This window comes from Scyliorhinus torazame, chromosome 6, assembly GCF_047496885.1.
Source record: "Scyliorhinus torazame isolate Kashiwa2021f chromosome 6, sScyTor2.1, whole genome shotgun sequence".
In the NCBI taxonomy this organism is placed as follows: Eukaryota; Metazoa; Chordata; class Chondrichthyes; order Carcharhiniformes; family Scyliorhinidae; genus Scyliorhinus; species Scyliorhinus torazame.
In genome coordinates this window covers 102,662,968-102,677,421 of record NC_092712.1, presented here as the reverse complement: position 1 = coordinate 102,677,421, position 14,454 = coordinate 102,662,968, and the positions used below count along the sequence as shown (strand labels likewise).

The 14,454-nt window shown below is 46.5% G+C and overlaps 1 protein-coding gene across 1 annotated transcript in view; it reads right to left on the bottom strand.

Annotated features, from left to right (window-relative positions):
• Nucleotides 1-14,454, bottom strand: part of cubn (cubilin (intrinsic factor-cobalamin receptor)) — a 604,171-nt gene that overhangs the window by 431,454 nt on the left and 158,263 nt on the right. Inside the window, exon 23 of the mRNA XM_072510233.1 lies at nt 8,487-8,668. Coding sequence (XP_072366334.1) covers nt 8,487-8,668 — 182 coding nt within the window. The remainder of the gene's footprint in view (nt 1-8,486; nt 8,669-14,454) is intronic.

The following is a 14,454-nucleotide window of genomic DNA, read 5'->3' as shown; positions in this document are numbered from 1 at the left end:
TTCAGTTTACTGATAAGGATACCTTATTCGAACAGATGACAAAAGCTTTACAAAAGTTTCTGGGGAAACATTTGATTCCGATGGCTCTGATGACCCAAATAGGTCAGCCTGCAATAAGGTAGAATATGGAAGATACACTACTAACAGGATGGCGAAATCGTATGGCCACGAACAGGGCTCAAGACTATAGAAGGAGACCAAGACAAGGAAATTATGAAGACAGAAACCCAGTTAGAACCTACAATAGGAAGATGAACCCCAGAAATGCACGGGGCATGATAAATCGATGTTTTCGATGTGACTCTCAATACCATCATGCTTTCAACTGTCCAACTCGTTATGATAGAGTGTTTGAAGCAACACATGACATGGAAGAGTCAGAAGAGGAAAAAGATAGTGACCAGAAAGAAGGCATTGTCCTATTGACAAGCAGTTTTACGATGGTAATGAGGGTGTTGGTTGCAGAATCCTTCAATTGTGCTGTATTGGACAGTGGCTGCACATCTACTGTGTGTGGAATTGACTGGTTAAAATGTTAGCTGGACTCTTTGAATGCTGAAAATCGTAACAAGGTTAAGGAATTTGAAAGTTCCACAAGTTTCAGTTTTGGGGATGATAATACTCTGAAGTCGCTGAAAAGAGTGGTGATCCCTTGCAATATTGCCGGAGTGAACCATTTCATTAGCACGGATGTTGTATCAAGTGAGATACCTTTGCTTCTGAACAGATGAAGAAAGCACACATGAAACCGGATATGGAACAGGATAAGGCAACAGTTTTTGGAAATGCGGTGGACTTACAATTTACACAGTCGGGACACTATTGTATTCCATTACTGACAAATAATATTTCAAGTAGAGTGGTTAAGGATGTGTTAATGGCAATGAAAATGGGATTTTAGCTGATAAAAAGCTTGTGGTATTAAAACTGCATCGGCAATTTGCACATCCGTCTCCTCGGAGGCTGAAAAATTTATTAAAGGATGCAGGGGTAAGGGATGACGGCTATATTAAACTGATAGAACAGATTAGTGACCGCTGTGAAGTTTGTAGGAAATACAGAAGGACACCAGCACAACCGATAGTTACCCTACCTATGGCCAGCGATTTTAACGACATTGTGGCCATGGACCTTAAGATCTGGGATAAAGCAAATAATATATTTATTTTGCATTTTGTAGATTTAGCAACCAGATTTAGTCAATAAACGATTGTACGAAGTAAAGAAAAGAGAGTAATTCTGGATCAAATCGTGGAAAAATGGATAGGGACAGGAATGGGTCCACCGGCAAAATTCCTTACGGACAATGGGGGAGAATTTGCTAATGATGAGTTTAGGGATATGTGTGAAAACATGAATATCAGAGTTATGAATACGGCTGCAGAAAGCCCATTTAGTAATGGTGTCTGTGAAAGAAATCAAGCTGTCATTGATGACATGCTTCGGAAAAGTTTGGCAGATCGACCAAATTGCAGGCTAAATTCAGCTTTAGCATGGGCAGTACATGCAAAGAATTCATTGCAGATGGTTGGGGGCTATAGTCCTTATCAATTAGTGTTTGGTAGAAATCCTAAAATTCCGTCCATTTTGGATGACCAGCCTCCAGCTTGGGAGGGGACTACAATTAGCTCTGGTTTTGCTGAACATTTAAATGCATTACATAGCAGTAGAAAAACTTTTTTGGAAGCAGAAGTCTCTGAAAGAATTTGCAGAGCTTTAAGACATAACGTACGGTCATCAGATGCCGTTTTTCAGCAGGGAGGCATGGTATACTATAAGAGAGACAGGTCTAATGAATGGAAAGGCCCAGGGAAGATCATAGGCATCGATGGCAAAACAATTATTTTGCAACATGGTAATCAAACTGTTAGAGTACATTCATCAAGGATAATGGGTACAGATTACAAATTTTCAAATTTAGACAGAGCGGACAGACATGACGAGGAACCAGAGTCATCTGGTACACAGGGTTTCAGAACTATGAGGACCAATTAACTGATATTGACAGGGTTTCTGTGGAGGAACACAACACTTCTGATGAATTAGAACAGGCCATTTTCCCGAAAGTGCAACTGCCAAAAGTTGGTACAAAAGTGACATACTTGCCTGAAGGGCCTAGTCAATGGAATGATGCAACTGTTATTAGTAGAGCAGGAAAGGCCACTGGAAAGTATAAACATTGGTTGAATGTGCAGCATTCAGGGGAAGGAGTCAAGACAATGGATTGGGAAAACGAAGTTCAAAAATGGAGGGCACAGAAACGCAGTGCCAGTTCAGATAGTACATCGGATAGTGAGCAGGTCCGCAGGAAAAGGTCGAGAACTATTGAAAGGACATCCCACAGCAGAAGGGAAAGATCAAGCAGTACAGAACGAGATACCAGGCAGGAGAGGGGACGTAGTTTATCAAGGTCTCGGAACATGAGTAAGACTACGAATACTATTAGGAGTAGAAGCCCACATGCACGTGAGCTTTTGGTGGCTTCAAATAAATTAGATGAAGAAGTTATCAAAGAAGCTAAACAGCAAGAATTGTATAGTTGGAGTGAATTTGGGCTATTCACGGAAGTACCGGATAGGGGACAAAGAGCTCTGTCCCACAGATGGATTTGCACGGAAAAGGTTCTTCCGGATGGAACTTATAAGGCAAAGGCCAGGTTTGTGGCAAGGGGATTTGAAGAAAACTTAGAAGATCAGGATTTAAGGGCAGATTCACCTACAGCAGGAAAGGTTATTTTAAAGATCTTCTTGGCTCTATTAGCTACAAAGGCATGGGAATGAAATCTATCGATATAAAAGCTGCCTTTTTGCAGGGGCATCAGCTCCAGAGATACATTTTTCTCCACCCTCCTAAAGAAGCAGCTAACACAGACGGAGTACTCTGGAAGTTGAACAAATGTGTACATGGATTAAATGATGGATCTAGAGTCTGGTATTTTTCGGTAAGGTCAGTTTTGTTAAAGTTAGGCTGTTGCCAGTTGAAAGCAGATCCTGCAATGTTTTACTGGCACTATAAAGGAAATCTTTCTGGCATCTTTATGGTGCATGTTGATGATTTTTTGTGGGGTGGGACTAGTGATTTTGAAGCTATTGTAATCTCTGGTTTGAGGAAAGAATTCAGGGTTGGAAGTCAGGCTTCCGGTGCATTTAAATATATTGGACTGGAAATTGGACAGACTAAGTTAGGGGCAACTTTACGTCAGCAATCGTATTTGGAAAGCATCAGCCCAATAGCAATTAATCGTGGCCGAGTTTCACAATAAGACGCAATGGTTTCAAAGATAGAAAAAGAGCAACTGCAAAGTTTAATTGGGCAACTGAACTGGTTAGGTAGACAGACTAGACCGGATGTGAGTTTTGATGTCTTAGATTTGAGTATAAAAATTAATGATCCCAAAGTGGAAGACCTAATAAGAGCAAATAAAGCATTGGCCAAACTAAAAATGCAGGAGTGTGTTTTGAAGTTCCCAGTTTTAGGTGACCTTAGACACTTGAAACTCATAGTTTATAGTGATGCGTCCTATGCAAATTTATGTGATGGGGTTTCAAGCAACTGTTTCAGGAGGTTTTATACTTTTCCTTTTGGGGAACAATGGTAAATGTTGCCCGCTTGTGTGGGAAACAAAGAAAATAAGGAAAGTGGTAAAAAGCACTTTGGCTGCTGAGACGTTAAGCCTTGTAGAGGCGGTGGATATGGCCTTTTATATAAGTATGATATCGACAGAAATTTTGGGATCAGGGGATTTGGGTAATATACCTATTGACTGTCACATTGACAATAAATCCCTGTCGGAAAATGTGCACTCTACAAAAAGCGTCAATGAAAAGAGGTTACGGATAGACATCGCAAGTTTGAAGCAGATGTTGGACAGAGGGGAAATAACAAAAATTAAATGGGTCGACAGGTCGACTGTCAGACTGTTTTATGAAAAGAGGGGCGAGTTCACAGAAACTTTTGGATATTGTTAATGAAGGGCGCTTGTTTCTGTGACTGTTTTTTTTTCTTTCTCGTCCAAACAAAAAAAGGGGGGGGGAAATCATGTGTGTTTTTGAGTTTCTTGAAATTTTGTTTTCACCTAATAACTTTTTTTTCTCCAAGGAAGGGGAGACTGTTAAGTAATGGGTTAAGAGACATTGCAATTAGTTGTCTCATTTATGTTAAGTATCCATTAATTGACACTGATATGTAAAGCGGCTTCAGGTGGCTTCTGTCAGGTGATGTACAGTTAGAGTTTTGTGCAAAGGCTGTTGGAATGATGAGCTGACTCTTTGAGGGAGTGGAGGACATATGTGAGCACTGTGGGAGGAACCCCACAAACCATACATATATGTTTTGGTCCTGTCCAAAGCTGGAGATGTATTGGAGAGAGATTTCCAGTGTCATCTTGGGGGTAGCACACGTGAACTTGAAACCAGGGCCCATGGATGCCATTTCCGGGGTGTCGGACAGGCCGGGCTGCAGACAGGGGCAGTTTTAGCCTTCATCTCGCTGATTGCCCGGAGGCGGGTCCTGTTGGGGTGGAGGCCAGCTTCTCCGCCCGGTGCCTCGGTTTAGCGGGGGTGAATCCACTGGAATTTCTGACTTTCAAGAAGGTGAAGTTTGAGGTGAGGCGGGTGATGGAAGGGTCTCCAATTCATGGGGCCTGTGTATTATGTACTTTCGAGAATTGTTTGCCATCGAACATTAGTGGGAGGAAAGGGGGGGGGGGGGGGGGGGGTTGGAGTTATTGTTGTTCTTGAGTACACTGTTTACTGATTGATTGTTAATTTTCTTTATTTTTTTACATGGAATGTACAGGTGATGTTTGGGTCTGTATATTGAAAAGGATGCTGTTTGGGGGATTGGTACTGTATTTGCTTTTGTTTGTTTTCTTATTTTGTTTATTTGATGACAATATTGAAAATGAGGGGAATAAAAAGATTTTTTTTGAAATGTCTTCAACTTAGTGGATGAGGTTCAAGATCACTCCAAAGACCGCCAGGAGACTTGTCTACCTTTAGCCCCATTAGCTTGCCCAATACTGCCTCCTCAGTGATTACAATCATCTCAAGGTCCTCACCTATCATATCTTTATTTCCATCAGTCACTGGCATGTTATTTGTGTCTTCCACTGTGAAGACTGACCCAAAAATCCTGTTCAGCTCCTCAGCCATTTCCCCGTCTCCTATTATTAAATCTCCCTTCTCATCTTCCAAAGGACCAATATTTACCTTAGCCACTCTTTTTTGTCTCATATATTTGTAGAAGCTTTTACTATCTGCTTTTATGTTCTGAGCCAGTTTACTTTCATAGTCTATCTTACTCTTCTTTATAGCTTTTTTAGTAGCTTTCTGTTGTCCCCTTAAGAGTTCCCAGTCCTCTAGTCTGGGAGTTTAACCCTGAAAAGTGTGAGGTTGTCCATTTCGGAAGGACAAATATGAATGCGGAATACAGGGTTAACGGTAGAGTTATTAACAGAGAGTCATTAACAGAGAGATTGAATTTAAGAGCCGTGAAGTGATGATGCAGCTGTACAAAACTTTGGTAAGGCCACATTTGGAGTACTGTGAACAGTTCTGGTTGCCTAATTTTAGGAAGGATGTGGAAGCTTTGGAAAAGGTGCAAAGAAGATTTACCAGGATGTTGCCTGGTATGGAGAGTAGGTCTTACGAGGAAAGGTTGAGGGTGCTAGGCCTTTTCTCATTAGAACGGAGAAGGGTGAGGGGCGACTTGATAGAGGTTTATAAGATGATCAGGGGAATAGATAGAGTAGACAGTCAGAGACTTTTTCCCCGGGTGGAACAAACCATTACAAGGGGACATAAATTTAAGGTGAAAGGTGGAAGATATAGGAGGGATATCAGAGGTAGGTTCTTTACCCAGAGAGTAGTGGGGGCATGGAATGCAGTGCCTGTGGAAGTAGTTGAGTCGGAAACATTAGGGACCTTCAAGCAGCTATTGGATAGGTACATGGATTATGGTAAAATGATATAGTGTAGATTTTTTTGTTCTTAAGGGCAGCACGGTAGCATTGTGGATAGCCCAATTGCTTCACAGCTCCAGGGTCCCAGGTTCGATTCCGGCTTGGGTCACTGACTGTGCGGAGTCTACACATCCTCCCCGTGTCTGCGTGGGTTTCCTCCGGGTGCTCCGGTTTCCTCCCACAGTCCAAAGATGTGCAGGTTAGGTGGATTGGCCATGATAAATTGCCCTTAGTGTCCAAAATTGCCCTTGGTGTTGGGTGGAGGTGTTGAGTTTGGGTAGGGTGCTCTTTCCAAGAGCTGGTGCAGACTCAAAGGGCCAAATGGCCTCCTTCTGCACTGTAAATTCAATGATAATCTATGATTAATCTAGGACAAAGGTTCGGCACAACATCGTGGGCCGAAGGGCCTGTTCTGTGCTGTATTTTCTATGTTCTATGTTCTAGTCTCCCACTAATTTTTGCCACTTTGTATGTTTTTCCTTCAATTTGATACTCTCCCTCACCTCCTTAGATATCCATGGTCGATTTTTCTTTTTTGTCGGTATGAACCTTTCCTGAACACTGTGAAAGATCGCTCGGAAGGTTCTCCACTGTTCCTCAACTGCTTCACCATGAAGTCTTTGCTCCCAGTCTACCTTAGCTAGTTCTTCTCTCAGCCCATTGTAATCGCCTTTGTTTAAGCACAAAACACTAGTGTTTGATTTTACCTTATCCTCCAACTGTATTTTAAATTCCACCATATTGTGGTCGCTCCTTCCAAGAGGATCCCGAACTATGAGATCATTAATCAATCCTGCCACATTACACAGTACCAGATCTAGGATCGCTTGTTCCCTTGTAGGTTCCATTACATACTGTTCCAGGAAATTATCACGGACACGTTATATAAACTCCTCCTCAAGGCTGCCTTTACCAAATTGGTTAAACCAATCGATATGCAGATTAAAATCTCCCATGATAACCGCTGTACCATTTCTACATGCATCCGTTATTTCTTTGCTTATTGCCTGCCCTACTATCCTATTACTATTTGGTGGCCTATAGACTACTCCTATCAGTGACCTTTTCACCTTACTATTCCTGATTTCCACCCAAATTGATTCAACCTTGTCCTCCATAGCATCAATATCATCCCTTACTATTGCCCGGATGCCATCCTTAAGCAACAAAGCTACACCACTGCCCTTACCGTCCATTCTATCCTTTCGTATAGTCTGATACCCTTGGATATTTAACTCCCAGTCGTGACCATCTTTTAACCATGTTTCAGTAATGGCCACTAAATCATAGTCATTCACAATGATTTGCGCCATCAACTCATTCACCTTATTCCGTATACTACGAGCATTCAGGTAAAGTACACTTCTGCTGTTTTTTATGTCTTTGTTATGAATCCTAACACCTTGATCAATAACGTTTTGCAAATTATTTTTCCTCTTACCCTTTCTCCTAATTTTCCTTGTCTTTGAACCCATATCTCTACATAATAAGCTGTCACGTAACCTGCTGCCTTGCTCTCCATTAACCATTATACTGTCCATAGCTTTACGTTTCCCTTCCCCCCAACTTGCTAGTTTAAAGTCCTTGTGACCAACCTATTTATCCTATTCGCTAGAACACTGGTCCCAGAATGGTTCAGGTGAAGACCGTCCCAACGGTACAGGTCCCTCCTGCCCCAGTACTGATGCCAATGCCCCATGAAATGGAATCCCTCTTTCCCGCACCACTCCTTTAGCCACGTGTTAACTTCCCTAATTTTCTCAACCCTATGCCAATTGGCACATAGCTCGTGTAGTAATCCAGAGATGATAACCCTGGAGGACCTGTTCTTTAATTTAGTCCCTAGTGTTTGATAATCCCCAAACAGGTCCTCTTTCCTAGTCTTACCTATGTTGTTAGTCCCAACGTGGACCACAACAACTGGATCCTCCCCCTCCCTCTCCAAAATCCTTTCAAGCCGATCAGAGATGTCCCTCACCCTGGCACCGGGCAGGCAACATACCATGCGGGACTCACGATCTGGCTTACAAAGGATGCCATCAATCCCCCTAATTATAGAATCCCCGACAACTACCACTTGTCTTTTTGCTCCCCCCTCTTGAATGGCTTCCTGTACCACGGTGCAGTGGTCAGTCAACGCATCCTCCCTACAGCCCTCTTCCTCATCCACACAGAGAGCAAGTACCTCATACCTGTTGGACAAGGTCAAGGGCTGAGGCTCCTCAACTCCTAAACTCAGGATCCCCCTACCTGCCTCCCTTGCAGTCACACCCCTCTGTCCCTGACCACTGTCCGAATTAACAGTACTTATTCTACCGGGTGTGACTGCCTCCTGAAACAAAGCGTCCAGGTAATTTTCCCCCTTCCTGATGTGCCGCAGTGTGTGCAGCTCGGTCTCCAGCTCATCAATTCTGAGCCGAAGTTCCTCGAGCAGCCAACACTTGCTGCAGATGTGGTTACTTGAAATATTAGTTAAAATATATCATTGCTTTTCAATATCAAATGTAAATAAGAATATACGTACAGCTAGATAATCATAACTGCATCCAGCGCTGGAGTCCAAATGGAATTGTTCAAACTGCAGCCCAATCACACTGCCTGCGCTAGTTTGAACCAGCCAGTAGCACTCTGCGTTGTGTGAATATGGCATTGGATAGTTGGGAGAGGTAAAACTACCTGTTGATGTTGTAAGGGTGGCACCACAGCCTGAAGAAAAAAAATATACACTTAATTCCATTAAGAAAAACAAGTGGTTACTGCAATCAGTCATCTGAGAACAAAGATGTTAGCAATGCCAGTACAATATGCTACTCGCTGCTCATAGGCCAGAAAACAATATAGAGAACATTACATCAGTTGCCTGATATTCATTTCCAATGGCTTCACTCGAAGTACAGTAAAGCTCGCTCTGCCATTTGCAGGGATTACGTTCCCATGAAACCTAACAAATAGCGAAATCACAAAGGAGGCACGAGCTTTTGAATGGAACTCATTTGGATAGGTTCCTGCCATGCGAGGGCAGAATTAGTTGGGCAGTTACAGTACTCCACAATAACCTGTGCGACTTCTCTTCACTGACGCTTTAGGCCTGTTGTGTATACACCACCGCCAAGGTTCTCCTTTTGGGAGACGAAGGGTGCGATCTAACCAAATTGCAACAGAGTCCCGTGACGAGCGCATTTAGCTGGGTGTTTCCCAGAATTCACAGTGCCGAGAAACACCATACTATCTGTTGGGACTTTGTTGCAATTCGGGGCCACAGCGGGGAACGCCCCACAGAGGCCGACTTAGTTCCTACGTCCTGCACTGAGGAGCTTCGCTCGCCTGAACTCCTCAGTGCAGGAAGAGATCAGGATGCCATTTTGAAATCCCTGAACCCCCCAAAGCCCCAACTCGCCCATAAGGTCGTCCTCGGGTTTCCCCGCACCCCACCTCCCACAGGCAGGGCAACCATGGGCCCGATCCCCGCTGCAGGAAAAATGTCAGCCTGGATCCTTGGCAACGCCAGCACTCCTGCCAGCTGAAATGAAAATGAAAATGAAATGAAAATTGCTTAATGTCACAAGTAGGCTTCAAATGAAGTTACTGTGAAAAGCCCCTAGTTGCCACATTCCGGCGCCTGTTCAGGGAGGCTGTTATGGGAATTGAACCGTGCTGCTGGTCTGCCTTAGTCTGCTTTAAAAGCCAGCTCTTTAGCCCTGTGCTAAACCAGCCCATGTAACATGATCACTTTGGCAGCACCAGGCTGGCACCCAGGTGGCACTTCCAGTGTGGCAGTGCCAAGGTGCCTATGTGGCACCAACAGTGTCAGGATGCCACCCTGCCCAGAGGGCAACCACGTGGGGGCTTCCTATCCCCTAGGGGACACCCCATTTGTTGGAAACAGCACTGAATGTCGCTCGCCTGAGGTCTCCGAAGCAAAGGGGTTAGAACCCAGGATCCTTGGTAGTTCAGACAAGCGTATATTAGAGTGGGACTAGTTGTCTCGCTCTAATGTGCAGATTATGGGCAGGATTCAGGTCGCAACGTCTCGCGAGATCGTGTTAGCTCACGCAAGGCATAGCAAGCCGGGTAGATCCAGGAAGATAGATCCTCCGGCAACTACTGACCCTGTGTCGTTTGGGTGCTATACGACCACTATATGTTCCCGCTGGAATTGAATAGCGGCAATTTGCTCAGTGATTCAGGACATGCAAAATACCAGCCCTCTGCCCATATTAATTGAAAGCAATTCCATTCCCGCTGGCAGGACCGGAATTAATCCTGACAAGCCTGACAAGCTGGAGCTGCTTATAAGCGCTCCACTCACCACACACTCTCATTCTAGACAAGAACACCCTGAGGGAGGAGGAAGTGATGGTGCCCTTACTTCCCACTGGAGAGGTGCTGGAACACCTCAGCCCCTCCGAATCCCCCAAATTGACACTGGCGCATCTCATGGGCAGCGGGCTGAACAGGGTGGCATGTCATCACCTGTGACACCTGAAAGTCAGCCGGGCCCAACCAGGCCCAGGCCCTCCAGGGGACAGTCACCAAGGGCATCACAGGTCAGAGTTTACGATATGCAGCAGGCTGCCCCTACTTCTGATATGTTGTCTGGGTCTGTTGTCTGGGGTGACACCTAGAAGGAATGGCAGACCACAAAAGATAAGAAAGTTGCCACGGGTGCAGCACAAAGGTGATTGTTAGGGGTTAGGTCATAACCATGTATATACCCACGATTAAACACTTTTGCACCAACAATTCAGCCTGCCTCTAACGTTTGATGAGTGTTGGGATGGGTTGGGTAGGGGTGGGGTTTGGGGCATGGAGAGGTGGGTAAGGACAGCGGAACTGTCAGTGGCCAGGACTCTTAGTTGGAAAATGAGAAAGTGATGAGGTCCCATGTGTGATGGTCCTGGATCGCATGTCGAGCGGCCTTCCCTGCCAGCCAGGGCTTCATACCCTGATCATCCTGGGCACCCTTCTCATCCTCCTCAACAAATGAGGCCTGCAATTCTTCCTCCTCCTCCAGCATGCCCCCCCTCTGCTGCATGATGTTGCACAGCAGGCCAACACAATATTCAAGATGCTCCGGGGGCTAAATTGGAGATCTCAACCAGAGCAGACCAGGCATTGGATGCGCATCTTGAGGATGCCGATGTACTGCTCAATAACTCTCCTGGTTGCTGCATGGGTGTCGTTATAATGGGTCTCCGCATTGGTCTGGGGCGGCTGCACATCATCATCAACCATGAATGCAGTGGGTAACCCTTGTCGCCCAAGAGTCAGCTCGTCATCCGAGGGAGCGCTTGAAGGTGCCAGGAACCTGAGAGTGCGCCAGGATGCATGCATCGTGCATGCTGCCTTGGTATTGGATGTAGACGGTCACACACCAACTGCACATTCAGGGATGCACATTCCTATTGATGAAGGGAACCCACTGATGAGCCATTGCTCGTAGGGGGACATGTGTGCCATCGGTCACCCCCTGGACCTGGGACATGCCAGTGGTGGCAGCGAAACCTGCTGCCCGGGCATCCTGGTGGGCCTGATGCAGATTGAAGGTGATATAGTCTGATGCCCGGACGGGTAGGGCATCCTTCATAGCGCGGATGTACCTGTGTGAAGGCACCTGTGAAATCCCACATAGGTCCCGCTCGAGCTCTGGAATAATCCAAAGGCATAAAGGTTCAGGGCGACCATCATCTTGATAGCCACTGGGAGCAGATGTCCTCCTCCAAACCACCGCAGTGCCAGGTGTGCCACCATAAGTCGCAGATGGCGTTTGTCTCTCTGTTTATCCAAAGTATTTGGCAGCACAGGTGGTCTGGTAGCTCCTCGAAGGACAGGCACCTACAGTATATAGGTGCGCCGCCTCCTTCACACTTCCTCATCGGCCTGCTGGGCGACCAGCAATTGAGCCTCACCGGCTGGCCACTGCTCTTCTGGGCCTTGCTCCCCTTTGCAGGGCCATCCCTGAGCTGGCCCTGCTCCTCCAGCACCCGTGACTCCGCAATGGCTGCAGCGGCCGGGTAGATAGTAAGTATAGCTGGCTGTACTCCAAAATTTATTCTCTGCAAGCAGTGGAAAAGGGACAGAAATGTCAGCAAGGTGAGTTTCATTTGAACATTCAAAACCACCAGTTTACATGGTGACCCTGAGTTGTACAGCAGTGCCAACCTCAACACAACCATCCCACTTTAATTCCACACCCAGTCCTCACCCTACTCCCTCGATATGTTGCCATCCAGCCCCTGCACTCCTATCCCCATCAGTGAGTGGCACCGGGCCATGATGTGGTGATCCTCTATCCTCACCACCTGTCCCTTGCAACAGGAATGCCGGTGGCTGCCACAACTCGTGTCAGCGATAGCCTGTGTGGCCCCTCTCCTGTTTCTCCTGTGGGCCTCCTCACTGGGTGGGCCATGTAATATCCCGCCAGTAGGATGGCAACTGGTTGTGCAGTGGAGAAGGTCACCGTGTGCACTAATCGCCTCCATGCTTAGAGGCTTGTGTGTGGGCAGGTCCTACTGATGGGGGTGAGCAAGGGAAGTGTGCGTCTCCTGGGAGCTTACCTGTACTACACACAAGTTATAATTGTGATCTGGTCAGGTTTCCTCGCTGGGGCAGGATAGATGGGAGCATGGCGCGGTGCACAAGCAGCGCTTGGAGACAGCTCGTGGTCCTGAGGGTTGGGCATAGCTGAGAGGGGCAGTCTGCAATGGAGTGTGTCAAAGGCTATGGTCATGTATTCTTTGTTTGGAGTGAGCTCTGCTTTCCCCTGCTTCCCCAGCGTGGGGCTGCGGTTCTGATGAGTGAACTGAGCAGTACCTGGTGTGCCACTGATTGAGCTTGGCCATGCCATCCCGTTGGTGATACTGCTGGGGGTTGAGGTTTCCTAAGTGGCAGTCTTGGTGGGCTCTCAGATAACCAGAGGCTCTCTGAACTTTTATCGGACAGGGTGAGCACTCAGCAGTGTGAACAGCCAGAAACAGCCTGTAAGTAGCACCAAAAGGTTGCATTTAAATCCACAAACTGCAGCAATGGCGATGTTAACCAGGCCAGCCCGAGTCCACGGATGTGGCCCCACGTTGATCTCCGCTACTCCCCCCCAGCACAGGTAGCCACCCCAGCCAGCCTGACAATTTTGGAGAGATTTTGAGAGTTCTCTTACCTTCTCACTCCTCCTCAACAGCCAAGGCGCCGCGGTCACGTTTGCAAATACTTGCACCAATTTGTGCCTGTGTGACTGCCACCAAATAGGGGCGGAGAATCACAGAGGAGTGGAGTACGAAATGTCCTACCCACTAATGATATTCAAATCCTTGAAAATGACGGTTTTGCATGGGTCCGCCACTATGGGGCGCAAACTTCGATAACGCCGCCAACGAGTAACCGGAGCATGGCATCGGATAGGCGACAGGCACAAATCCCGATTTTTCCATTGCGCGCTATCCTCTGCCCGATCCCAATTCTCGCTGCCGGTATCACGAAGCAAAGAATTCAACCCCACATTTTGGCTTTTTGTTTCCGATATCCAGCACTGACAGATTTATTCAGAACCCATTTAAAAAGCGGGGCCAATGAAAAAGAGAAAAAACCTAGTGCCAACCAGGGTAAGATATATCCGGGAAAATGTCTCTGTGATTCCCTCCCCCTCGGGTCACTGAAACCAGCCAGGGAGATCACATGAATCAAGGATTAAAAGGTTTATAAAGACATTTACATTCAGGAAGCCAGCACCTACAATACCAGCCTGTATTTTATTCCAGAGCCCCACTACTCTCTGAGTTTATCCCTACTCCCGGCTTGGGTCATTCTGTGCGGAGTCTGCACGTTCTCCCCGTGTGTGCGTGGGTTTCCTCCGGGTGCTCCAGTTTCCTCCCACACTCCAAAGATGTGCAGGTTAGGTGGATTGGCCATGATAAATTGCCCTTAGTGTCCAAAAAGGTTAGGTGGGTGATGCACGGTCAATGACCACTAAAGCGAGGTTGTAGTCCAACTGAAGGCTTTAATAAGCTAGATGTTTCCCCCAGCAGCTCAGGTACAGAAAGAAGGCTGCTGGGGCGGCATGGGTTCTTATACTCCGCCTTTCAGGGTGGAGCTACCATACAGATTGGCCAATAGGACACATACAATATCTACCAATGGTGTTCCAGCATTACCAGGTACCCTAATACCTCTACACTGACTACCACATTCACCCCCTGTTAAAAAAGATTCCGGCGGGGGTGGTGGCTTGATATTACAACATGGTAACGTGGCAGAGATTATAGTTACGGAGGTACCATAATACCTCCGTACAGCGTTTTGTAACTATTTACAGATTCATAATTAACTATACACTTTAAAATGAAGCAATCAGTCGATCGGGGGCCCTGGTCGTCCTCTGTGATCGTCGAAGCTTCGGTGGTGACTCCGGTGGAGACTCGGGCGTCTGTGACTCCGGGAGCATGGCCTTGATCTCTGTGGCAGCTTCAACACCCCTAGACGGCGCTGGTAGGGAAAAC